This window comes from Chinchilla lanigera, unplaced genomic scaffold, assembly GCF_000276665.1.
Source record: "Chinchilla lanigera isolate Chin_1 unplaced genomic scaffold, ChiLan1.0 scaffold00112, whole genome shotgun sequence".
Lineage (NCBI taxonomy): Eukaryota > Metazoa > Chordata > Mammalia > Rodentia > Chinchillidae > Chinchilla > Chinchilla lanigera.
The window spans coordinates 1,966,214-1,990,447 of record NW_004955513.1 but is presented as its reverse complement, the minus strand read 5'-3'; the positions used below and the strand labels follow the sequence as shown (position 1 = coordinate 1,990,447).

Genomic DNA, 24,234 nt, shown 5'->3' with positions numbered 1-24,234 from the left:
ATACAAATACTGAAGTGAGTTTCTTCAAAGGCGGTAAGAGCTATGAGCAGTGGAGCAGGTTTAAGGAAGGAAGCGGTGCTGAGCAGTGTCAGAGCGAGCCCCGCTGTTTTGGTCACACTGAGTAAAAGCCTGATGTGGGCAAGCTCTGTATCTTCCAGGCCATGGGGCCAGCCAGTGTGGGGGACTCCAGGAAGGTGATCTGGATGGAAGGAGGCTGAGGCAGAATCACCGGGCTTGGAGGCTGCAGGGAGGCTGGGTTTACACTGCGGGAAACGGGTCACTGGAGGGCTTTGAGCCATGCGGTGTGATGGACACAGGTTCCGAGAGGTGTCCTCGCCACTGCGTGAGAGCTGACCTGAGGGGCAAGTTTGACACGCTGAGGACAGCATGGGCCAAGTGTGGGGTCAGGAAGTAAGACCAGGTGGGCAGGGCCCGAGGTGTGCTCAGAGGTGGAGCACTTGCCTAGCGTGTGCAAGACTTTGGGTTTGATTGGATTCACAGTGCTGCAAAAAAAGTTAGCAAGTATCTTCAGATGTCTGTTATACCATTAGCACATGATAAAAGCAATGTTTGGTTGTCATAAAACTCAAGTCAGAACTGCAGAAGGTGAAAAATAAAAGTCCCAGTAATTGCTACTGATACATAATTAGTATGTATCCTTCTAGTCTTTAATAAGATCCTGTTTTAGCGCTACTTAAACGTGAACTGAACAGTTCGTCAGCGTTTTCCCAAGAACCTGCCTCTAGAGGGGGAGTGGAATGTCTCAAGACGAGTAAAATGTCGGTCACACTGTGACTTTACAGAGGCTTGACCTTTGATGAAAGTTAGGCAAAGGTCAAAACAGAGTTGTCCAGCCAGGCCTGGTGGCACATGTCTGTAATCCCCATACTCTGGGAGGCTGAGGCAGGAGGATCATAAGGCAAGCCTAGCCTGGGCAACTTAGTGACTTAGCGAGATCCTGTCTCAAAGTTTAAAATAAAAAGGGGCTGGGGATGTAGCTCAGTATGAAGGCCTGGTTTCAGTCCCCAGTACCACCAACACCAAAAAAAAAAAGTTTCAATGAAGATGACTACCCCGTCATCTTCAACTTTGATGTTGGTCAGTGTGTTTCAGAGATTTTGATGACATACAGTTATTTCAAGGTGTCTGGGCCATCTGAGTAAAAGTCACAGGAAATAATCCTTATAACATGGTTGGGGTTTTCTGTCATCTTTAGCATTACTATTGAATTTGCTCAAGAAACAAACAGGGTTACCTATCTTCTGCTGAAAGGATATTGGAGCAGGTCCACTCCCCAACATTTATGTGCCATGAGGAAATAAATCTATAATTTCCCTTATTTGCTAATTGATTTCCACTCCAGACTGATGTGGCAGGAACAAAACCCCCTCTGGTAGGTCTCAGTCACACCACTTCGCACACAAAGCTCCTCACTGTCTTTTCTCTCCTGTTAGGTAGGCCTGTGGGTCCTGTAGGTTTGAGGAAACACATACCCACCCGCCACCCTCGAACTGAATTCACAATGCAGGGACAGGCCTGCACCCTATAAGCTGCACTCTTGTTTTGCATTCTGATCTGCATATGCAAATTCCCCACAACTGACTTGCTTCCCTTTTATGCCATTTCAGAACCCACCTTATGAATAATTAACAAAGCAGCTGGCTTTTGCCTTTATGGCAGAAAACCAGTTGGAAACTGGGCCAAGTATGCATTTGTTTTCCTTTTGCTTTTTCTGACCCAGTCATTGTTAATAACCAGCATTTAATTGTTGTCAGTTTCCAAAAGCAGTTAGCCCTTTTTTCTCTCATTTCTTGCATCTTTCAGCTGGGGATTTTGGTTGCAAAAATAGTGGTAACGTAAGTTTGAATTCCAGGTTCCTGAACAAAAGCGTGGGGAGACTGAGTTCTTTGCTGCTCGTGGCCCTGCCCCATAGCTGAGTCCTCTCCATCTCCTGGCCTCCCTGAAGAGCGGGCTTCCGTCCATAGCATCACACCTGTGCCTAGAAGGGATGCATCTCAGAACCTAGAACATAGAACCTGCCAGTGATGCTAAGACCTCCTCCTGCCCTCGGTGGGAGCCGGGTGGACTGGGCACTCAGACAAAAGTTTTGTCTTGGGAGAATTGGAACAAGCCACCTCCTTCCCTGCATCCTTGGTGCAGTTGTTGCTGGTGGTGTCAGATGGAAGACGAAGGTGCCTTGAGCCTCAGAGCAGAGGGCTGTTGGGAGGAGTGGGCTTTGGCAGGAGCAAGGAGAACCTTCACCTTCTGGGCTGAGTATTGTTCCTGTCTACCTTCTTGGGAGCCATCCATGAGATACCCCTGCTGCCGGGCGTGGTGGCACACACCTGTAATCCCAGCACTTGGGAGACTGAGGCAGGAGAATCATTGAGAGTTCAAGGCCAGCCTGGGCTACAAAGTGAGCTCAAGGCCAGCCTGAACTGCAGAGCGAGACCCTGTCTCAAAAAGACAGAAAAACCCATAAGATACCCCTGGGGCTGGGGATTTAGCTCAGCAGCACAGCGCCTGCCTGGCAAGCGCGAGATCGTGAGTTCGATTCCTGGTACCAGGGAAAAAAAAACAAGATACCCCTTTCCTGACGCAGATATCCACATAGGATATTTGAAATAGATGCTCCCTAATTTGCACACCTTAAATAGTTGGCTGGAAACAGGAATTTGAAACTACAGAGCACTCAGTATGTAATTGCCGTGTGCTTCATCCATCAACCTGAATCAGTGTCTCTTCTCAGTGCTTCTTCACCTCCTGCGCTGCTGGCCCCACAGCCCTGTTCCTTCTACACATTTCTGACACTACCAACACGAGTCCCTTCCTGCCCCTGCGGCACCAGAAATTCCTGCTTCTCTGACTTATCCAAATACGAGAGTCCATGCAAGTCTGCAAGGACAGCCAGCTGTCGCTGTCCCCAGTGAGACAAGAGCCTTGAGGACAAGGAGGTTTAGTAAAATATGCAGTGTGAAATGCTGCCTGACCAGTTGTCTGGGGAGAAAACACTTCCTGCCGTTGCTCAGCAAACTCATTATTCCCGAGAAGCTGTTAGCTGGGCACCTATGTCCCCCGGGACTGATGTCTGTGCTCACTTCTAGGATTGGTGTGGAGGAGGTGATGGGGAGGTGAGCAAGGTGGAAGCCTGCATTGTGCGGAGGAGCAGTGGGAGATGAGCAGAGCTGGGCTAGGTTTGGGATAACCACAGCTGACGAGCTTGGACTCTTGGCTTGGCTTGGTTGGGTTTCGTGTTTTAGATCAAGGTTAGGGCTGGGGAAAAAGAAAGGAATTTCAAGAAGAGGCTTAGATCTCCACTGCCAGCCCAGTGGGATCAGAGTGTGGCTCTGTGACTAGGAGCCCGGTGTCAGAACCCTCCCGACAGTACAGGCCATTTGAAGTGTTAAAGATTCTCTTTGAAAAACCTAGTCCCTTGTTATTAAAAAGGGGTGTAAGCACAGACTTAGAGAGGGGTACAGAGGAGTTGCCGTGGTTATTATTTCTCATCGATTGGGAAAAGGAGTTCACTTTGCTCAGTAAATAGAGCTTTGATGGATTCCCAGGATCCTTCTAGGAGCTGATCTGCTAAAATGACACTTTTTATTACTGTTCATAAACGCCAATCTCCAGGTGCTGCTGGGATATTACGTCTAAGCTGTGGGCAAACTTGCCAGTCCAGTGGCTCAACAAGCAAGGTGTGGGAAGCTGGTAGCTAGTGCCTGTCCTGCATGGCTGGGTGCTGAATAGCCTGGCACAGGAGCAGGCCTTGGGAGTCACGTGAGCAGGAATGGGGTGCAGAGTGCTTGTTTCACACCCCCATGCCCCGCTAGAGTGAGAATCAGGTAGAGAGTAGGTTTCCATTGTTACAGAGCTATTCAAGGAGGAGCCAGCAGGGTATAGGAAAATCTTTCCTCACAGCCATAAGGCATAGCCAGAGCTCCATCCCCAGGACCCAGGTCTGGCTTTTCTCTGGCCAGCACTGGGATCTAGAAAAAGAATGCCTTTTCCTAACTTTAAACTGGACTGCAGCTTTCCCAGTGGAATATTTGGTGAACTGACAGCAGACCTCTAGGGGTGAACCATTTCCTGAACTGTTTTAGTAATAAATAAATGTTCTTTCCTTTTACAAATTCGTCTTCCAGGGTCGGGGCCATAGCTCAGTGGCAAAGTGCCTGGCAAGTGCAAGGTCCTGAGTCAGTGGCAAAGCACCTGCCTGGCAAGCACGAGGTCCTGAGTTCAATTCCTGGTTCCAAAAAAAATTCATTTTCCATTTTCTTTTTTATAGTCTTCACATGAGTTGGAAGCACTGTATTAGTCAGTTAAAGATGTCTTTATCTTGTGTGTGTGGGGGGGTGTTGGGGATCAAACCCAGGGCCTTGTGCATGCAAAGCAAGAGCTGTACCACTGAGATGCATCCCCAGCCTGTGGATATCTTTAGATTGAACCTGGATGTAAAATCCCTGAAGTATACTAATACCTGCTCTCAGTGATGCATGTGGACAGGGGAGCTGAGGCAGGGCTTGTGGTAGAGGAGCGTTTATAGTCACAGTGAGGTTATTCATTCACAGAATGGTAAAGAACTTTCTGAATTTTGGATCCCTTGCATGTATTAACTATTAAAAAACTGACATTTAATCAGGAAACATTTTCTTTCTTTTTCTTTTTTTTTTTTTTTTTGATTTTTTTTCCGGTACTGGAAATCGAACTCACAACCTCGTGCTTGCCAGGCAGGCGCTTTGCCGCTGAGCTAAATCACCAGCCCCCAGGAAACGTTTTCTTAATATAATTGTCTAATGATTTTTTCTTTTTCTTAAAACAATGCCTATGTCGCTCATTTTAATTTCTGCACTCAATTCTCACTTCAGTCATGGATACAGTGAATATTTGTCACATGCCAGGTACTGTGCTAGGCTCTGATACCGCGAGGAAGAAAGCAGACTGGATCCAGGGTGGATCCAGACAAGCTCTGCAGTAAAATCGAATTGTATTGGGTTTATTTAAGTGATAATTGTGGCTATAGTTTGTTCACAAATTCTAAAAGTGCACAGACATGTAGATTTATGTTGTTTATACTCCAGCCATGTGCTTATGCTCTGTCGCCTGGCAAGATAAAGTACAGGGAAGCCAGATGAGGTGACACATACCTGCAACCCCAGCCGTCTGGAGGCTGAGGATAGAGGGTCACAAGCTCAGGCCTAGCCTTGCCACACACATAGTAAGACTCTGTCTGTAAGTAAAAAGTGAAAACAGCTGGAGATGTAGCTTGGTGTGGAGGCCTGGGACCTAAGGCCCCAGTCCTGACAGCTGCCATCTCCTCACTTTTCTTCCAGCTCTGCAATCCTTCATCGGAGCCTATGCCGCCTACCCCAGGGAGCTGAAGCATATCTTCCATGTGCGATCCCTCCACCTCGGCCATGTGGCTAAGAGCTTTGGGTTGAGAGATGCTCCCAAGAACCTCGGCGTGTCGGCCAGGAAGAGGAGGAAAGCAATGCCAAAAAGGTAAGTTGATGGGAGTTTATTGGTGGTAATGGCTGGAAGTCAGGTGGATGTAGAGAGCTCTGAGGTTACAGTGTGAGGTGGTGTGGGAAGCTGACACACAGGATTGTCTCTTCCACTGTCAGTTTTTCTGATAAATTATCACGATTCTGCCTGTCTCTCATACAGTAAGCTCCTGGAACTAAAGGAAAAATACTTGCTATCTTCTGCTGGGCCTAAACATAGTGGGGCTTAGTACGCAGCGCCTGTTGGGAGAGAAGAGTAGCCCTGTCCCAGGGAGTACCTCCGGCTCGCCACATTCCATGTGCCTGGCCTGAGTAACGGACTCGGATCTGGGGAGATGGCACCATGAGTGGCAGAGCCTTGAGTTCCAGGAGCTGCTGATGCCCAGATCCCAGCACGCTGGCCTCAGGGTGGCACTGGGCTGGACACCACCTGGTACTCCATGGTGCTGAGTGGTTATCAGGCAAGGGCATGTCCACAGCTGTCCAGGAGGGTCAGTGAGCAGGCAGGCATTGCCCTTTGGGGTGAAGGCTGGTTCTGGGTCCAGCCTCACATGTTCAGACATCTGCTCAGCAAACTTCAATTATACCAGGTCTTCTTTCTTTCCTTACTATAGCTGGAGCTCTGGAGACCCCATGAGTGCTTTGTAGGGAGCTTTGGGGTGGGTAGCCACCCTCATTGTACAGCCTCAAAGTTGAGGGGACATGGTGATGAAGTGTGTGGGACACAAAGACTTTGCTTGCACTCCTCAATTTCTATATGGCAGCCTTGAATGCTCTGGGCAGTTACCGTGTTGTCCGTCCTCCTCTCTACATTAGATCGGCCCTGGCCATCCTGCCCTAACCCAAGGTTTACTGCTGGATCCCAAGGGTCTGCTGGTTCTTCCCCGGCCTTGTGAGGGCCGGGCCTCCGGGACCGCTGTCTTAGAGTCAAGGACTTGTGCTCAGCTCAGCTCCATTCTGATATGAGCTGTGGACCATTCCTTTTCTCTGTGTCTCAGCATCTCAGTCTCCTCCACAACAAAACAGAGTCACTTTCGCAGTCCATTTAGAGCATCAAAATTAGGTGATCACACAAGTCCACCTTTTGAACCTTGCAGGATGCTCAGACAAAGCTAGAAAGCAGATGAATCAAGACCCTGGAATGTCCCACTCAAGCGAGCTCTTTGTGACAATAAAGTGTTGTCTAATTCTAGTTCCACTTTGGGAACTGTGAAAATGCTTTTTCCTTGTAGTCATGCCTCTCATGTGGAATGGTGCTCCCGCGGTTGTGTGAGGCAGATGCGAACCATTTCTCCCCACGCTGCCGTACTGTAATGCCTGCTTTCTTCCCAGCAGTTTAGAGGTGCAGGGCTGCAGAGCAGGGCGGTACCCAGAGATTTTTGTACCTGCCGTCTTCGGATCCAGGAGGAGGCAGGCACCTCAGTGCCACTCCCAGGCACTTGTGGCCACCAGAACTGGGATCCTGGCCATGAACTTGGTGTCTCTGTCCCTGCACTCGCTGTAGAGATACCAGTGAAACCTTGAGGACAGCCTGGGGCTTCCCAGGCCACATCCAAGAGTGACCGCCTAACGAGAAACCCGGCCATCCCTCCTCCCACCATTTCTAAACTGCTGATTCTCTGGGAGGTGAGGCTAGACCTGCCAGATGACAACTGCTAAGAATCGGGTCTTTTCTCAATTCCTTTCCCCCCAAAATAAATACAATTGCAGTACTCTATTATTAGCAGAGGATCTGCGTTTATGCCTTGAAATTTCATTAGCAAGTGTTAAGCCAGCTAGCAGTTCCCCAGACCAGGAAGGCCAAGTCCTGCCCAGATCCTGGGAAGCCAGCCGGGAGGCTCTTGGGTGGGGGAGTTGGCGACGGCATTGTCCTTACCTTGAGAAGCCGCTAGGGAGAGAGCAACCGCCGCCTCCTGCCTCAGCTGACCCTGCATAGCAGATGGGCACCAAGACCACTATACCCCTGTGAGCAGGGGATTTACAGGGCTTTATTCAGGGAAGAATGGGCTGATTAGCCGATAAAGAGCATGTAAGATGGTATGGGGCGGCCTTTGATGTCTGGCTGGCGCGGCAGGGAGCCGGGTGGTGAGTGACAGCAGTGTGTCACAGGATTACTCTGCCGTGACAGTGGCGCTCTCTGTTCTTGCCATGTCACCACTCTGTTACAGCTACTTTTTCCGTTGTTATGCCCTTCTTTTGAAGGCATTTCTGTCCACGCTCACCCCGCCCCTGCCTTTCTAATGCAGACGGCACTGGAGGATACGGTGGGTACCTTTTTGTATTGGGGAAGTCTTGTCACTCCTGGAGGAGCAGTGACTTTGCAGCTAATCTGCACATGGACCGTATAATTGTGGTCAGGGCGAGTGGCAGAGAAAACCTGACAGATTGTCCACACCTCAGTCAGGGCTCAGGCAAGTGCCAGTTGCTGCTTTTTGAGAATTGGAAAGAAAAGTCCGTTAAAGCCCACAGAGAGTGGGTGCAGAGAGTGGTGCTGTGGCCACCGTTATTGTTTTGGCTGCAGCGTGCCCTCTGAAATCCGTCTGTCAAGACAGAGAAGGGGTTCTTTATGTTTTGTAGGGTGAGTAAAATAGGAGCACTAAATTCTCTGAATTATTCACGTGCAGCTTGTGGTACTTTCTACCACAGTAATTGCATAGTATGTGCGAACCTGTGATACCCCAGACCCGGTCCATCAGGCTGAGCAAAAATCCCATCTCACCTGTCATCAGAAGGCCTGGAAAGTGTGAGCTGAGGGCAGGGCAGGTTAGGACCCTACTATTAGGCATTTCCACGTAGTGTCAAAGGGGATCTTATCTTTCATATTGCCTTTGTCGCTGTACCCAGCCACTTTTCCAAACAAGAAAATAAATACTTAACGTCCCCAAATGAGATCTCAATCACCAGGTCTCTGTCGACTCTTGCAGTCCTCATTCAGAAAGGAAACAGTAAATGCCTTCCCCCTGCACACAGAAATACAGTCATAGTCACAAAACCTCTTCTGACACCTACACACAAACCTGTCAGAACAGCCCCCCTCCGCGAACTCCTACACAGACATGTACACAGGGAGTTGGTGCTGGTGGTAAAATATTGAATGGCCCCTTAGCAACATCCATCACAAAAACAGCATTTTCCTCCCGTGAAATGCAGTTCTTATTTTGAAGCAAAGTAGATGCAGCAGTTCTTGAGAAGCAAAGGAACACACTCCAAAACCGCCATCTTTCCAGGAGATAGGAAGACCCAGAGCTGCCTGCGCTGTGAACAGAGTCGTGTTGTGTGCTGGGTGTGTGTCTGTCGGGCTGTCGTGCCTGTGAGGGGAGCAGGTCCAGGGACTCCAGGCCGGTGTGTGGCAGAGGGTCCCAGTTCTCTGTTTCTCTGCCCACAGTCTATGCAGGATGGTCCGGATGGAAATCAGTGTACCTTGAAGTCTTGGTGTTTGGGACAGTATGAGAGAGCAAGTCTGCTGTCTTTAAACTACCCCCTCCCAAGAATGCGTTGCTGTGCCCCTACACTCCTCTTTGCCCAGGTCGATGGTTTTGTTTATAGCTAGCTGCTCAGAACTGGTTTTGCCCCAGCTTCTGCCATCTGTGCCTCTCTGATGTTGCCTCAGTACCTAGAAACATCTGGGACGGTGGCACTGTTAGTGCAGTAACAGCAATCTCAATCGTTGAATATTCTTAAATATAGTCTCATCGTATATAAATTTCCTCAGACCATCCTCTCCAGAAGGTAGCTGGTGGTGCCTGAGTTTATCGGAGAAGGTAACCAGTCTGAAATGGGCTCGTCCCTCTGTGCCCCGTACTCCTAGGTGATGCAGCTTGCCTGGGAGTGGCGCCTCCTGAGGTGGATTCATGGCAAAAATACCCCACCAGTGGCGTTTCACCCAGTGCTACGGAGCATTTCCCTAACTTCTACTTCTAGAGGCCTAGACTTCCTTTTTCCTTCCTAAAATGAGCAGCATCTTGGGAGAATCTCGCGTATGTGGCAGTCCGCCGTACAGGACATGTTGCGTGAGTCTCCTGTCTGAACACTGAAATGCTTCTGCACCAGGGCGCACGCTGGAGGTGCTGAGAGCTCTGGTTCTTGGCATCTTCGTCTTTGAAGGCCTTGCTGCGTCGTTCTCTCATCCCATCATCGTTAGGTAACCGGTAAGCACTTGTGCCGGGAACCACGCTGTGACGTGAGAAGTGTGTCCCCTCAGCACTGTCCCTTGGGCCTCCCCTTGATTCCTGCCTCAGGGACATCTGGTTGATTCGCACAGATTGAGCTCTGGCCTCCCTGCTTGTGTTCTGTGTGCTTCTGGGCGGGTTTCTCAGCCTCTCTGTGTGTCGGTTCCCTTACATCTCAAAACGGGGTACTTGGGCCTCACTGCGTTGTCCTGGGTTAAACCAGCCGCTGAGCATGAAACATCGCCGCCCTGTCCCACACATGGAGAAATGGGAGCATTGGCAGTCCTGGCAGCGACCCTGTGACCGCAGGCTTCATTCCCCTAGCCTCCAGCATCCTCGGTGTGCATGGACCTGGGAGGCACTGTGCAGAGCTGACTGCAGCACCCTCAAACTTGTCTCACCAGGAACAACCTTGAAGGTGCAGCTGGGTCCCCAGAAGACTCGCATTAAGAAGCTGCAGCTGCATCTCCCTGTAAAGCAATATTCTCATCATTAGGAGCAGCTTGCCTGCCAATTTTTACGTGGCATTTACAACCTTCCTAATATCACTTAATTAGCTGAAGGCAAATCTGGAATCTTGCCCACTGTGAAAATTTTCTCAGTTTCATGAGCCAGTTATCATTCTGTAAAAAGCAGATTGGCCAAACGTGAGATCAGAGGCTGGACAAAGCCGTGCTGGAAAACACGAGGCTCTGTCCACACACAGCCGCCACACCGGAGTCAGTGCTCGCCTGGGTCAGCTGCCGGCGTCCGCACCGATGGTCCCCCTGACACTCTCTTCTGGGGGCTCCCTGTCCAAGCGCTCTCTGCCCAGCCCCTGGCTTCACCTCAACTCCTAGACCACCTCCTTCCAGGTGTCCCCGTGGCCACTGTTGCGTGGGCGGCCTGACCTCCACACCCCTCACTCCACCGGGCCCTGGCAGAGAGCCTTTCCGTGACATCCATTGCTCTGGTGATTAAAGCAACTTCAGCAGCCCTTTCCCTGCAAGCCCCTACGGCCTGTCCCCTGCCAACCTCTCACACCCCATCCCTCATCCTCCTCAGTCCCAGCCCTTCCTCAGGGACATCTGCCAGGCCTGACCCTCACCTGTGGCATCCCAGTGGCTGTGTCATCCCTCCCGTGTGGTTCGTGTCTGTCCCTCATATCCAGGGGGCCTCAGAGTAGAAACCCACCTGCCCTTTATGTGTGGTGCCCCCAGCACATAGGTCAGTGTGTGTCAGTAGGTGAGGAGAAAGTGAAAGCACTGTGTAATTCTGAGAGGAAGTGCTGAAAGGGAAAGAGGGAGGAGGTGGTTCTGACATGAGAGAGGGAAATTCCTTCGTGATTCAGTAAGTCCTGAGAACCGCAGACCCTGCCTGAAGGGGACAGTGTCTTTCAGAGCCCCTTGGCAGTCTGTCCGGAGAGCAAGCCTGGGGCTGGCTCTCCTCCTGTGAATCAGAGCTGCCCCCAGAAAAGCCAGCATGCCCCACTTCTGTCTGCTGGCGTCCAGGAGAGGAAGGCCTGGGCATCGGCCCAGAACCCAGATGAATGGCATCGCGAGGAGGTTCTCTGCCCTACAAGCTCAGCCTCACCTGCAGGCAAGAGAGGAACATAGTGGCCCAGCCACAGGAGCCACTGGGACAGATGGACCTGTGGATGGTGGGGCAGAACCTGCTTTTCCAGTCTACTGGGCAGCCCCATGGAAATGCAGGTGCCTAGGTCCCAACCCAGAAACCAGTGAAAAATCATGAAGAGTACATAGAAGTGATTATCTGTTGACCCAGCAGCACCCCTGGGACTTGGAAGAATGCGGTCCTCAGAGCAGGTTGCAGGGTGTCCCGAAGGAAGTAAGGCGGAGGGGTGCTGTCCCTCAGAGATGAGCCAGAGTCAGAGCCACCACGGATTCCAGAAAAGCCAGCATGCCCCACTTGTATTTAGCAGAGTGGGTGCGTGTGGCTGCTCTGCCAAGGAGGCGGGCTGCTCACCAGAGTGGGGGCTGGATTCTCTTTAGAGCGTGTGTGCAGGGACAAGGAATAGACGGGGAGACCGCCGCAAGGGGTGGTTAGGGTCTGGGCAGTGAACACCGACCTGCGCAGGGCATGCGGGCTGTGCGTGGTGTGAGTGCCCCCGCGTGTGTTCGTGGGCAGCTGGGCACACGCGGTGTGGCATGGGCACGCTCCTGTCTGTGGTCAGGTGCTGCGAGCCCTGCTCTTCTGGGCGCTGTTTAATTACAGCTCTGCACATGCAGCTTTTTACATTTGGCCTTTTGCTTTTACCACTATTTTTTCTATCTGAAATCATGCAATTACCAGCTTTCCACCTCCTCGTGGAACAAACACACCCTCATCCCCACCCGGCTAATGAGGCGATTAGAGGGATTTCACAGTGACCCTGTGCTTCCTCCACACCTGGGTCACCTGCAGACAGCAGGAGCTGTGGGATGTGCTTTCAGTCACACAGTCGGGGCCGACGACAGAGAGCAGGAGCCCAGCCAGACTCTCCCGGGAGGATGCTGGAGATGCCGTGCTCGCCGCTGGAGCCATCCAAGCGCTGGAATTAGATGCGGCTGGCCTAGCAGACTGGCAGACACCAGATGCGGAGGCCTGCAGCAGGAGTGCTTGCTCTTCAGTAGCTCGGCCCTGCCCAGGCTCCCTACTTCCTATCGCTCAAGAGGTCCTGTCGCTCATCTGTTCCCTAGGTGGCTGCCACAGCAGTCCCCCCACCCAGGCCCCTTTCCATGCAGCCCCTCCCTGCAGTGGGAGGTGCGTGTCCCAGCCCCACCACCTGTTTATGTCTTTCGTTTAGGAGGCCAGAGCCTTTGCATCTGGCTGTGACCTGCACGAAGTGGGTTCAGTCTTTTTCACATGTCTTCATCCCGGTTCTTACGTTGCATACAAGCAGCGGTCTGAAACCTGACGTTGTAACTTGTTAGTCAAGAGGAGAGGTACAGCTTGAGAACCAGCACCCCAGAGTGACAGTAGTGACACATTTGCATGTGTTTTAAGGTCTTTGGTGAAGGTGACAGCAGCTTGTCTCTCCAGGCTCCTGTGCCCTCTGCTAAGCTGAGCTCTTCGTGCACTGTCCACTGCGGCCTCCGGGCCCCTGTGACCAGCAAGGGACCTGAGCAGACTCCTTGCCATGCCCTGTGCATGCCCTTATGTGCCCTGTTGGGGAACTGCGGGTTTCTGCGGTCAGCACTGGGCTGAGTGACAGGTGTACAAGTTGGGTTAAGGGTATTTTTATATGAACAGATTATTCTCTCTGTAACCAGTGAACTGCACTCAGCAGCAGACACGTTCATTGCACATATGGAAGAAATGGTGTCAGAGTGGCAGCGCTGGGGTGGGGTGTGCGGCGTCTGTTCCCTAGGTGGCTGCCATCGCTCCTTCGAGGAGCGATGGCTGTGGGCGAGTCTGCCTCTCACCTCACGCCCAGCACCCTCCAGGCACAGAGCAGAGCGGAGCAGCGGAGGAAACCTGAGCTGGAGGGCTGGCATCACTGAATTTGACCCCAGCCCTCGCGCTCCACAGCTGCCCGCCCGCCTGCCAACGGGGCCATCCTGGCTTGGGAGCACTCGGAGTGTGGAGTGCAGAGCAAACGCGTGCCCTGCAGGGCAGGGCCGAGTTTAGAGCGCGTGCGCCTGGCCCATCCTGGCCTGGGCCTTGCCTCACAGTCCCCATCGCGTCTCCTTTGTTCATGCGCCCTGTGTCCAAGTGCATTGCCATCTTGAGCGGGGCCCATTCTGTAGAGGCCCTGCTCACATTAGAGCTCCAGAAAAGGAGCCAGGGTTGACCACACTCACCTCCCACTATTCAGTCCCTGAGATTCAAACTTGTCATAGAAGGTGGTGGCAGTACTGACCCAGCCAGTCCCTCATCGCGGGACGTGGCTTCTCACCTACCTTCTGCCTTGCCTGTGTAGTAGTGAGGATAGGCAACGCTTCATCCTTTTGTCGGTGAATGAACAACGTAGAGGGATGAGTACTGTACCTGCCCAGACTTGGAGAATAAGCTCCGCTGCTGAGAGCTCCCTGCCCAGGGCTGCGCAGCCCCCGTGCTTCAGGCTGCCACACGGCCCATCCCAGATCCTCTCTGAGGTCTGGCTCCTGAAACCACCCTGGCGTACCACAGAGGCGGAAACACACAGGGCAAGCACCTCTGATACCGTGCGGCCAGCGCGGCAGCCACTGAGACAGCGCAGTGCGTACGCAGGAGAGGCAGACATCGCCTCCGCAACCAGTGGCCGGCTTCTGTTCTCCCTGAGTGCCCAGTGCGCCAACGAGGAGACTGCCCCAGGTGGAACAGCCGTCCACGGGGTGGAGATTTGAACCCAGGCCTTCTGGTTCTAGGTCATAACTTGCCAGCTAAATCCATATTTGCGCACATGGTGGTTCTTGCCACCCTCCCTTCTTTGAGCAAGACCTCAAGTCAGGCATAGTAGCATACACCTGTGACTCCAGCACTTTGGGAGGCTGAGGCAAGAGGACCACAAGCTCAGGCCCAGCAATGTAGCAAGACTTTGTCTCAAAATAAAAAAGGTGGAGGGCTGGGGATGTAGCTCAGTGCAGAGGCCCTGGGCTTGATCAGTCCCCAGTATACTGCCCCCCTTGGAAAGCAGGACCTCACATCTGTCCCAGTGTAATTGACTTTTTGAGTTTAGGTTTATCATTTATCAGAATGCTCGGGCATTCTGGGTATTCTATCATCCATCTGCAAATGTGGTAAATGTCACTGATAAAATCATCTAACAGGACAGGCCCAGTGAGCTGCACTTGGGGTTTGGGGTAGGATTCTGCCCTGAAGTTCAGTCTCAGTGTTTTCAGGGTCTGATCGTACCACTTCCACCCGTTTCCATATCCACCCTGCATCCTTCCGTCCTGACCGTACCCCAGTACCTTTTCACAGAGAAACAGAACGAGAGGCGCTCTGTTGTGTCCTGGCCTCGCCTGTGCTTGGCCCTTGTTTGTGCTGTGCTCAGTCTCCAAGGCGCTGGCCAGGAGTCTGGCATCTCGGGCTCCTGAAGACGCTCAGAACCAGGCCTGACTGGAACCCACAGCAGGGCACGTAAGGACATGCACGGGGAGTGGCTACGCCTCCGCTCCATGTTCCTCGCTTTAATTATAGCGCAAGAGAAAACCCTCAGAACCAAACTAATGAAAGCCAGAAGGCAGAAGGGTTTTTGATTAATAGAAATTAAAGTACTCTTGGATTTGGCATGAGCAAAATTCTACCATTTGCTTTTCTCCCCTTATAATGAAATGTGTTTTTTTTTTTTTTTCTAATTGTAAAGTAAGTACACTCCTGGTAAAATCTGAGGAAACAGAAGCTTAAAAGTTCCTTCTAAGCCCGCAGTCCGCATTGGCCTTGGCTCACATTGTGTGTCCTTCCTGTTCTTCGCACGAGTTGCACATAGAGGGTTTTTGTTTTTGTTTTTGTTTTTTTTTTCATGAAATCATCATTTACTTAAAACGAGACTGAAGGAATCACTAAATTACTCAACTGGGCCTTGGAAGACCTTTACCAAGGTTCAGTCTTTGTGCTTTGAGATCCTGTGAACATTGTTTTTATATTAAGAGGTTCACGTAGCCAATTGAAATGGCTTTAGTTTAAGTGCTTTATCTTTAAATCCATTGACAACCCATTTAAGCATAAAACAATCCATTTAAGCAATTGGTGTTTGCTTAAATGTTTTACCGTATTTATCTGGTAACCTTTTATCATCCTTCTCATCTGCCCTTTGCGCGTAGCATCCTGGAGGTGCGACTGAGTCTCGGGGAGAAAGGTAGCTGCCCAGTGACTGCTGTGGATGGCTGGGTGACAGGAGGACGGGCAGAAACCAGTGTAAAATCTAGACGGAACTGCAACAGACTCAAAGAATAAGAAAATATACTCGAATGTTAAATCCTGGGGTGAAGATTTTTCTAAGCCTGACCTTAAAGTCATAAAAACATTAAAAGAAAATGGTGACAGACTTAAAATATACAAATAAAATAAAATTGTTGTAATCTTCGCCTAGAGAAGAATGCCATTTACAAAGCCTTTGCTGGAGGCTTTTTACCCAGACAGGTCATTCTGTGCCTTTGTTGGTAAAGTTGAGAGAGGGCCCTGCAATCCTCTGCTCCAGCGGCCACCGTAGCAGGACGCACTGCTTCTCTGACCAGGCTGTGAGCTCACCTTTTTGGCAGTGGAAGTGGGTCTGCCTGTCCTGAGTCATCTAGCGCGGAGACCAGGGCGGCTTCAGCCCTCACTCTGAGGGATTCCCCGCAGTTAGATAAACGGATCTGTTGCTTGGTAACGCCCTCCCATTACTACAGTAGATGCGTAGGAAGCCCAGGTGAGAGGAGTCTGGGTGTTTGGAGGGCAAGAAGGGCAAGAAAGTTGGCGAGTTCTGGGAGGACTGCAGCTTGGCAGAAGAAGGCACGCGCGCCTGTCACATGCTCAGGTTTAGAGGAGTTCATCTTCCCATCTGTACTTTGCCTTTTCAGCTTTGGGCCTCAGAACAAAGAAGGATGTGGAGCGGGACGCAGGAATGAGGTCCTGTTGGTGACTGTCAGGGCAGCAGGTGAAACCCCAGGGCCGACCCTGATGTTCGCCCACCTGCACCATCTGGACCTGAAAAGTGGGGACCCCTGGCTGCCTGCTGGGCCACTGTGAGCCTCTGAGCTAGAAGGACGTTGATGATAGCTAGGAGACGTGGACGTGAAAGTCAAGCAAGCAGAACCGCCTCCAGGGAGCCTTTCTCTTTTTGGCGGCGGTTCTAGGCTCGAACCCAGGACTTCACACATGCTAGGCGTGCACCTTACCTCTGGGCGCCTCCCACCCCAACACCTGCTTTCTGTTGGCGACCTCTGACCCAACTCGGAGGTCCTTAACAAACATTCCTGTCTGGTAGCTTGTCATACTTGCTGCCCCGGCCCCGGTGTGTCTGTTTGCTGAGGGCAGGTGCAGAAGGGCCCGGTGGGGACACAACTGCCACTGCATGCATGGGTGTGGCCTTGTGGGCTCCCCAGGCCAGCCTGGTGGACTGCGGACTGCAGCACTGCACCCGCCTGTGTACCTGGAGCGGGGAGAGGCGCCTGCAGCCTGCACAGTCTGTAGGCAATTAGCGTATCAATCACCCAGATGAGACTCCGGTTATTATTGTGCTTTAGCAGTGGGAGGAGCAATCATTGAAGTGCTAGGGCTTATGCTGGGGAGAATATTTTGACTGAAATTTTGCATATGTTGAACCTCAGGTGGTTACATTTAAAATTATACACATTGTGAGCACTTGGCTTCAAAGGAGAGGGAAGAAAAAGCATTCCTTCCTGTCAGAACCTTTTCACTCTGTCTGTCATGTAACCTGACTAAAAATAAACTACAAGCACCAGAAGTGGCAGCCTTCAGTTTGGAGCAGGCTAAGTGCTCCCAACTGCTGGGCCCGTCTGCTGCTGGCACCACACGGGGGCCCTCGAAGCTCGGAACTCTGCCAGGGACACCAGTGTGCACAGTCCAGTGGGGCAGGCACCCAGAGGCGGGGTCACAGCCCTCCAGGAAGCGGGCGATGCGGTCAGCAGAGCGCTGACCCGGCCCAGGGCCCGTGGTCTTTCCCAGCTCCTGCGTGGGCTGGCGGAAGTGTGCGGCATCTCAGGGCCTCAGGGTCCTTGTGTTTGGCCGTGTGGGTCACAGTCCACGTGTCAGCCTCCAGCTAGCCCTTTGTGTGTCCTCTCCATTCACACTTAGGGGCGTTGTGGGTTCTGTTCTCAGTATATCCCCACTGTGCAGATAAGGACACTGAGTCACTTGTTCTGTGTCACTGGGCTGTGAGTGACAGGCCTGGCGCTGACCCCAATGCGTCCCTCCACTCCTTGCTCCTCAGTCACCTGCCTCTTGTCCCCATCGTTCCACTCAGCGTGACAGATGTCATTTCCACTCTGACCTCACCGGCCCTTCCTGTTAGTCTGACCTGTGGACTTGTCCTCCTCCTAGCAGTCAGCCGGTGGGAAGAGCCCCCGCACCTGTCTGACTTCCCCTTCTGCACCCCTCACTGAGGCCATGCGGGGTCCCCTCCTGAGCCTGGCTGTCTTAGCTGGAAAAGCGGGGGAGTCACCCCAGCCTCGCTGAGCACGGGCTGTAAGAGTAATACACACAAGTCACGGTGCACATGACCCTGAAAGCGTCTCCCTGTGTGCGTCTAGTATTCTTGCTGCGTCCCTTCCCTGGCATACACGAATGTTGTGAACTCCTGGCACCTAAATAATGTGACTAATTATACCCTTGCCGGATCTTTTTCCCTAAAAGATTGATTGTTCTCCCTTTGTGTTACAGTAGGAAACAGTTGTGTGACTGTAGCCCTGTTCTCTGGATGAGCTTATAAACAGGTCTCATTGCTTCTACCCCATTACAGTGGGACCCTACACGCTTTTGTAATCAGGATAATAGCATGGCTTAGTCTCACTTCTAATTCCTGAGTTTCAAAGGAGTTCTGTTATATTTATTTTGACTATAATTTCAGTCCACTTTATCTTCTGTTATGTAAAGAAACACCATAAATAAAGCAATTAGAGCAAGAACTCCAGGACACAGTATTATGCTAAGACGTCCATCGGACATTGAAGGAATTGCCAGTGAGCCTGTATGTATTCATTGGTCATTGTTTTTGTTGTTATTTTGGTGAAAATTTTGCCTTAGGGAACTGTCTTGGTTACTTTTCTCTCATTGCTGAGACAAAATACCTGATACCCAAAATTAAGGAAGGAAAGGTTTATTTAGCTCACAGTTTGTAGCAGTTTCAGGCCATATTCCGCTGGCTCCAAGGCAGGGTGGCACATGGCAGAGGGCAACAGTTCATGACAGGACAGAAGATAGCAAAGTAGCAAGAGCAATAGGGAGGAGTGGCTGCACCAGCCTCTTCCTGTCCCTTACATATGCAGACTACCCGCCCCAGGGCAAGAGTAGCACTCATACCCATCATCCCAGCATTGGACTGGGGATCAGTCATAAATCTAGAACCCCGCCCCATGACTGCATGAGGCTTTGCGGGGGACATGGAGACACAAACTGTAGCGGAACGTCTTACTCGTCAGTTTTTATAACCATGCTTCTGTCTGCGATTAAGCTTCTACCTGATCTGCTCAGGTGGTGAGACTGCTGTCTTCAGAGAACAGTTTCTGCAGCTCAGTGTCTGCCTTTGGCATCTTCCATGTGGGCTGGAGCAAGGATCGTGTGACCACGACAGAAAGCTGCTGGCCTAAACCTGGCGCAGACACTCACAGGCCTGCAGCCTGGCTTGGGGTGCTGCGGGGTCAGAATCCCTTGTAAGAGTCTCCTCACTCGGGGTGTGACCTCTGTGAGGGAGCCACAGGGTGTGGGGGCCTGGCTGCCCATCCTGCAGGGCTTCGTCCTCAGCCGTCTGGTGCCGAGGGCCCAGTCACTTTGCACCACGTCTGAGTCCCTGGGAAGGCGGACACTCTCTCCGCTTCATGTGATAGGAGTTCCAGGGTGGGTTTTTCTCCGTCCTTTGGCAAACTGCTGCATCATACACCTCATTTGCCATCAGAGTAGGAGAGTGTAGAGTTCTCTTTTTTCCCATGAAAACAACACAGAACAAAGCCTCAGTTTTTAAAATGCCATGATATTTTGCCACCGTTATGAAAATCTGTCAGCGCCGTGTCTAATCTTCTGGTGCATGGAATATCAAAACAAGCACTATTGAAGGGTTCGCACTTCTGTTAATACAAAAATGTCAGCTTCCCAGTCTCAGAACCAGCTGCCGTCAGCCTCCTTTCTAAGCGTGAAAGGAGAAAGTACTAAAGTTCTCCCCTCTACTGTTACTGTTCTTCAGGCCTGACCTTCGCAAGAAGCCACGGCATAAACAGCGCCTCGCTGAGGTCCTCCGCTCGGAATACTCAAGTGGGCTGGAGGCCGGCGGCGCCAAGGTCAGGAGGCGGAGCGCACAGGAGGCCGGCAGCCGCACCGTGGGAAAGATCCAGTAGATCCTCCCCGAACCACAGAAGCCCAGAGAGGCCGACAGAAGGACACCAGGCCTCCCAGAAGGTTTTTTAAATCCCGCTCCACAGGACTGGTCTGAGTGGTCCTAGAGGCCCCGGCAGCACTGGGTGGATGTCTTCTCACCTGAAAAATACCTGTGACACCTTGTGAGCACTAAGTCTCCAGGACGCCTGGGGGCCAGGCGGAGCCCAGGTTAGAAGGAGTGGCATGGGCCACAGGCACAGTGGCAGGCAGCACTGACTACGGAAAGAGGTCGCACGCAGCCGTCAGGACCAGGCCCACCTGGCACCCAGTGTCCTGAGCGTGGGGCGGCCCACCTTGACTACAGCCCTGTGCGTGTGTGGATTGCGTGACTCTTGTATAGCAGGGTGTTAAAACTGGATTGGAATTTGAACCAAAAAAAGAAAATGTATTTGTCAAGTAGTTATTTTCTTAATGTATACACACCTCGTCGCAAAGGACTGAGTTTCTAGTCTGAGTTAGAAACGGGAACACGTTTGCTGGGCCTCCCCGTTTCTCCCGCAAACTGTCGCATCTGCATGCGTCCTCGCTCTCCCTTTCATGTCCGCAGCAAGCGTGCTCTGAGCTAATTGATTTACTGCTCCTCATTATTACTGCCTTTGAAGTCAGAAGGCGCCGGTGCTCCAAACCTTTTTCCTCTCTCGCACCCAGCCTTGCCTCCAGGAAAGGTCTGCGGGTCTTTGTGTGCTGACCCAGACCCAGCTGACCCCCACTTTGTTTTCTGGGAGGTTGAAGAGGACCCCCGGAGTGTATTGATTGCCCAATAAATGTAAGCCCTGGACATCCCAGGGACGCACAGAGAAAGGGTTACGAGCCCTGCGCCGCCCTGTCTGGGCCTCTGTCCTCCTAACTCCTGTCCTGATTTCCTTCCGCCTTCGCGGTTCCTGTGCCACCCCCTTGGGTTTTCCTGGGATGAGGGCTGGGACCCTAGGCCATGTGGGCTCACTGGCGGGGGAGGGGGAGCTGGCAAGCGGGGACCCCCTGGGGGAAGTGCAGGACCTTCTCAGAGCTGGCCATCACGGGAACTGTTGGGGACTGTTGGTGAAATCTGTTCCCACAGTTTTTTAAAGACAGCACACGTCAGGCTGGCCTTGGGTAAACCCACCCCCTTTCCTTCATTCTGGGGTGGTGGCTCACAGGATTTGGACGAGGAAGGGAGGGGCCAGGCTTCACAGGTGAACCCCAGCTGTGTGAAAAACAGGCCCAGTGCCCGCGGTGGGGGTGACCAAGGAGAAACGTACCTCCCCAGCCGCTAGCGTCTGCCCATACGGGTGAGCGGGCAGGGCTCCGTGCTCCCGGGGAGGGGTGCTGCTTCAGGAGGGAAACCTGCACACAGCCCGTGCTGACTCGGGTGGAGCGCGTCATTCACGCCAGAGACGCTGTGTGGGCCTAGATCAGTAGCTTACCCAGTTAATAAAGAAACATGGATTTAGCAGATTTAGGGTTAATATTATCTAAATTTAAAGAACCTTGAAATAAATCTCTTATTATAACTCTTGACAGATTATACATTTCAGGCATCAATTAAGCAAAGCTTGCGCCTAATTCCACTGTACATATTCTAATTTTGTGTGTGTTTTTAATCATGCCTGTTTCTAATTTCCCAAACTCGCCCATTTTTCTGTGATACCAACCGGGTTACCATACGAAAGTCACAGATCATTTAGACATTTACTGGAATATTGTGGCCCGAAGCTCCCCCACCGCGCGGGCTTGTAGAATTCTTTTCTGGAATCCAAAACACCCCAGGGTTGCAGTCCCAGCGCCTGCCTGTCAGAGGGGTCCCCATTCTCACGCCTCAAGCAAAGATCCCCTTGGTGAGCGATTAAGTTGCTGAGGCAGTGCACACAGCGTCTTCCACTCTTACCAAGCAGAGAGCCAAGCAAGGCACCCGAAGGACACTGACAAAGCCCACTCCATGCCTTTGATTTTCTTCTTTGCCCCCTGGGGGAGAAGCGGGGAGCAGAAGGGCCTCTGCAGGCAGATGTGTTCCAAACTGATCTCGCCTTGTTGAGCACTGTAGCGCTTCATGCCCCATCAGCAGAAGCCGTGGACACCCGAGCGCCACTGCCCAGAGACGGCTGCAAGGCTGGTCCTCCAAGAAGCTGCCGCGCTGGGAAAGTGTGCTTAACTGATCTTGTTCAATTGCCTCCATGAGCGTTAAACTTGTATCTCTCTTCTGCTCCACTGGAGGAATCATTTAGAGCAAAGCCTATCACTGTGGGGGCTGTGGGGTACCCTAACCCCACCCCCACCCCGCCACTGATGCAAGTTTGTGAGCGTGGGCCCCGGAGGGACAGCCTCGTTCATTGCCCTCCTATTGTCAAGTCCACTGGAGGTCTCGTACCTTCTGCCTCTCAAACGTTCCCATGCCCAGGGTTGGGGACACAAACCACTTGAGCCTCTGAACGGAGAGCAGAAGCCCACTTCACTGCAGGCTGAAGTTATTATTACAGATGGGATGCGCAGGACAGTGCAAAGCACTGTAATTATAAACTTGTAGGGAAGCCTTGTTCTTCATTAATGTAAGATATGAAATGGCCTCGGAGGTACAAGGACGATTACATAGTTGAGAATGTGTCTGTGATTTACACTGTGGCTGTGTAAATGTAAGGGTGGCTGCTCCAGCCTACCTCCTCCACTTTCACAAAATGAAAAGCACACCAGTGCAAGTTGTCCTTTGATAGATTTTTAATATGATTTTAAAGAGTTTTGTTTGGTCTCATTCTTATTCAATGAGATTAATTTAAAGCACTTATCCCCCGGGTTTAAGTCAATCCGTGTAGGATTTGGGCAGGGTTTGTTGCCTGGGGGGTTTTGTTTGCAGGAGGCTATGAGAGACTCTTTTCCCACTTCATTAACCCTGAGTTGGGGACAGTCTCCCCTCACCCCCACCGCAGCCAGAACTTGGGATTTACCAGCCCCCATTCACATGCAAAAGAACCCGAAAGCCGAGGGCCCCTTGACTTAATTAGCTGCTGCGCATTTTGCAAAATTAGAATAATACCCTCACCACCCCAGGCAAAGGGGGGAGGCAACAGTAGCAGACCTGTGAGTCTGGTTTTGGGGGTTACGCCTGAACACAGCTCATCCGTCTTCTCCCAGAGCTGTCCTCCCAGGAAAGGGGGCATGCCTCAGCTTGCTGGGCGCCCACAGCTCCTGCCTACGGCGCTCTGCTGCAGGTGGTGTGCAGAGGGGGCACCCAAGCCCGCTTCCTCAGAGAGGCATGGCCCTGGGAGGTGACCCTGGCCCTCAGAACGTGCTCTGGAGGCTAGCTGGAGACTCAAAGCCCCCCCCCCCCCGATGCTGGGGCAGACCCGGGGATCTGGCTCTTTTCTGGATCTTCCAACTTCTTCCCAGGGTGACGGGAAAGTGAGGGGTTGTGAGAGTAGGAGGTTACCGGTACAGCGTCTGGCTCCTGGAAAAGGCGCACAGGTCCGAACCAGCACCAGGGGCCAGAGCTGACCGGTGCCCACCAGCATCAGACCCCGTGGGTGCTGGGGGGAGGAGGGTGGGGTGATGGGGAGCAGCCTCGGAGTCCATCTGTCGGCCCCAAGACCAGCAGGCCGGTCACCAGCTGCCGGTGCCCTTGTCACAGCCAGATGAGTCGGCTCAGCGAGAGCACCGCAGCCGGGCAGCAGCAAGGGAGGCCACGCACAGACCCCCGCCTGCGCCCCAGGACGGTCTGGGAGCCCCGAGGAGCCACATGGGGAGGGGGAGGCAGAATGCAAGCTTCCCTTGCTGTAGACACGGAAGGACAGCCAGGGTGGGGGCGCCAGCTGCCCAGGACCCTGCACGCTCAGCCGGTCCCCTGCAAAGGACTGCAGCACCCAGGAAGGGGAAGGGGACAAAAGTGTCCTTTCTTTGAGGCTGGACGGAGACCGAGCCCCAGGAGAGGCAAATAGCTCTTAGGAGGGTCGGGCGGGGCCTGGGCACAGACTGACGATGGGAGCGCGGACGCGCGCCTGGTCATTTGTAAGAAGTTTATTTCGACATTTAAAAAAGAGGGAACCCAAGAGGCCTGGCTGTCCCCAGGTGGGACAGAGCTGGACACTGGGGGCCAGGGTCGGTGCGCAGGTCCCATGGGCCCCTCCTGCCCCACCCGGGAAGGGGAGGGCGCAGACCACAGACTCACTGATTCACGGACACGGTCACGGGCTCAGGGGTCACGAATAAATAACTTCATATACACTTTGCACACAGTATGTACAGCTCAGCGCCAGCCCAGCCGGGCGCGGCCGCAGGAGGGTGCAGGCCTCCCGCCGCGCCCCGCGGAGGAGCGGAGCGAAGCTGGGTCCCCCGCCGGAGCAGGAAGGGGGCGAGGGAGCGAAGCACGGGTCACCCACAGGTCCCGGGGACCCAGGGGCGCCTGGGGGGCCGGCGGACACTGGGAGGATGGAAGTGCGCGGAGACGCGTGTGCACACCCGGCAGGTGGAGAGGACCGGGATGGACAGGGCACGGAGGGGCGGAGGAGGCGCAGTCCGGAACCGCGGGGGCCCCAGTGGACTTGGCATCGGGCCCTTGGGGGTCGCTGGGCCGGGGCGCCGGGGAGGGCTGGCGGCCGCCTCACCGG

The 24,234-nt window shown here is 52.7% G+C and overlaps 2 protein-coding genes across 2 annotated transcripts in view; one reads left to right on the top strand and one right to left on the bottom strand.

Moving 5' to 3' along the window:
• The window catches only part of Ddx31 (DEAD (Asp-Glu-Ala-Asp) box polypeptide 31), a gene marked incomplete at its 5' end in the record, with an annotated part of 66,187 nt that extends 46,125 nt beyond the window's left edge, over nt 1-20,062 (top strand). Inside the window, 2 exon segments of the mRNA XM_005408640.2 lie at nt 5,331-5,499; nt 19,473-20,062. Of these exon segments, the coding sequence (XP_005408697.2) occupies nt 5,331-5,499; nt 19,473-19,623 (320 nt within the window).
• Nucleotides 20,063-20,337: 275 nt separating this feature from the next.
• The window catches only part of Barhl1 (BarH-like homeobox 1), a gene marked incomplete in the record, with an annotated part of 14,205 nt that continues 10,308 nt past the window's right edge, over nt 20,338-24,234 (bottom strand). Inside the window, 1 exon segment of the mRNA XM_013506597.1 lies at nt 20,338-24,234. Coding sequence (XP_013362051.1) covers nt 24,228-24,234 — 7 coding nt within the window.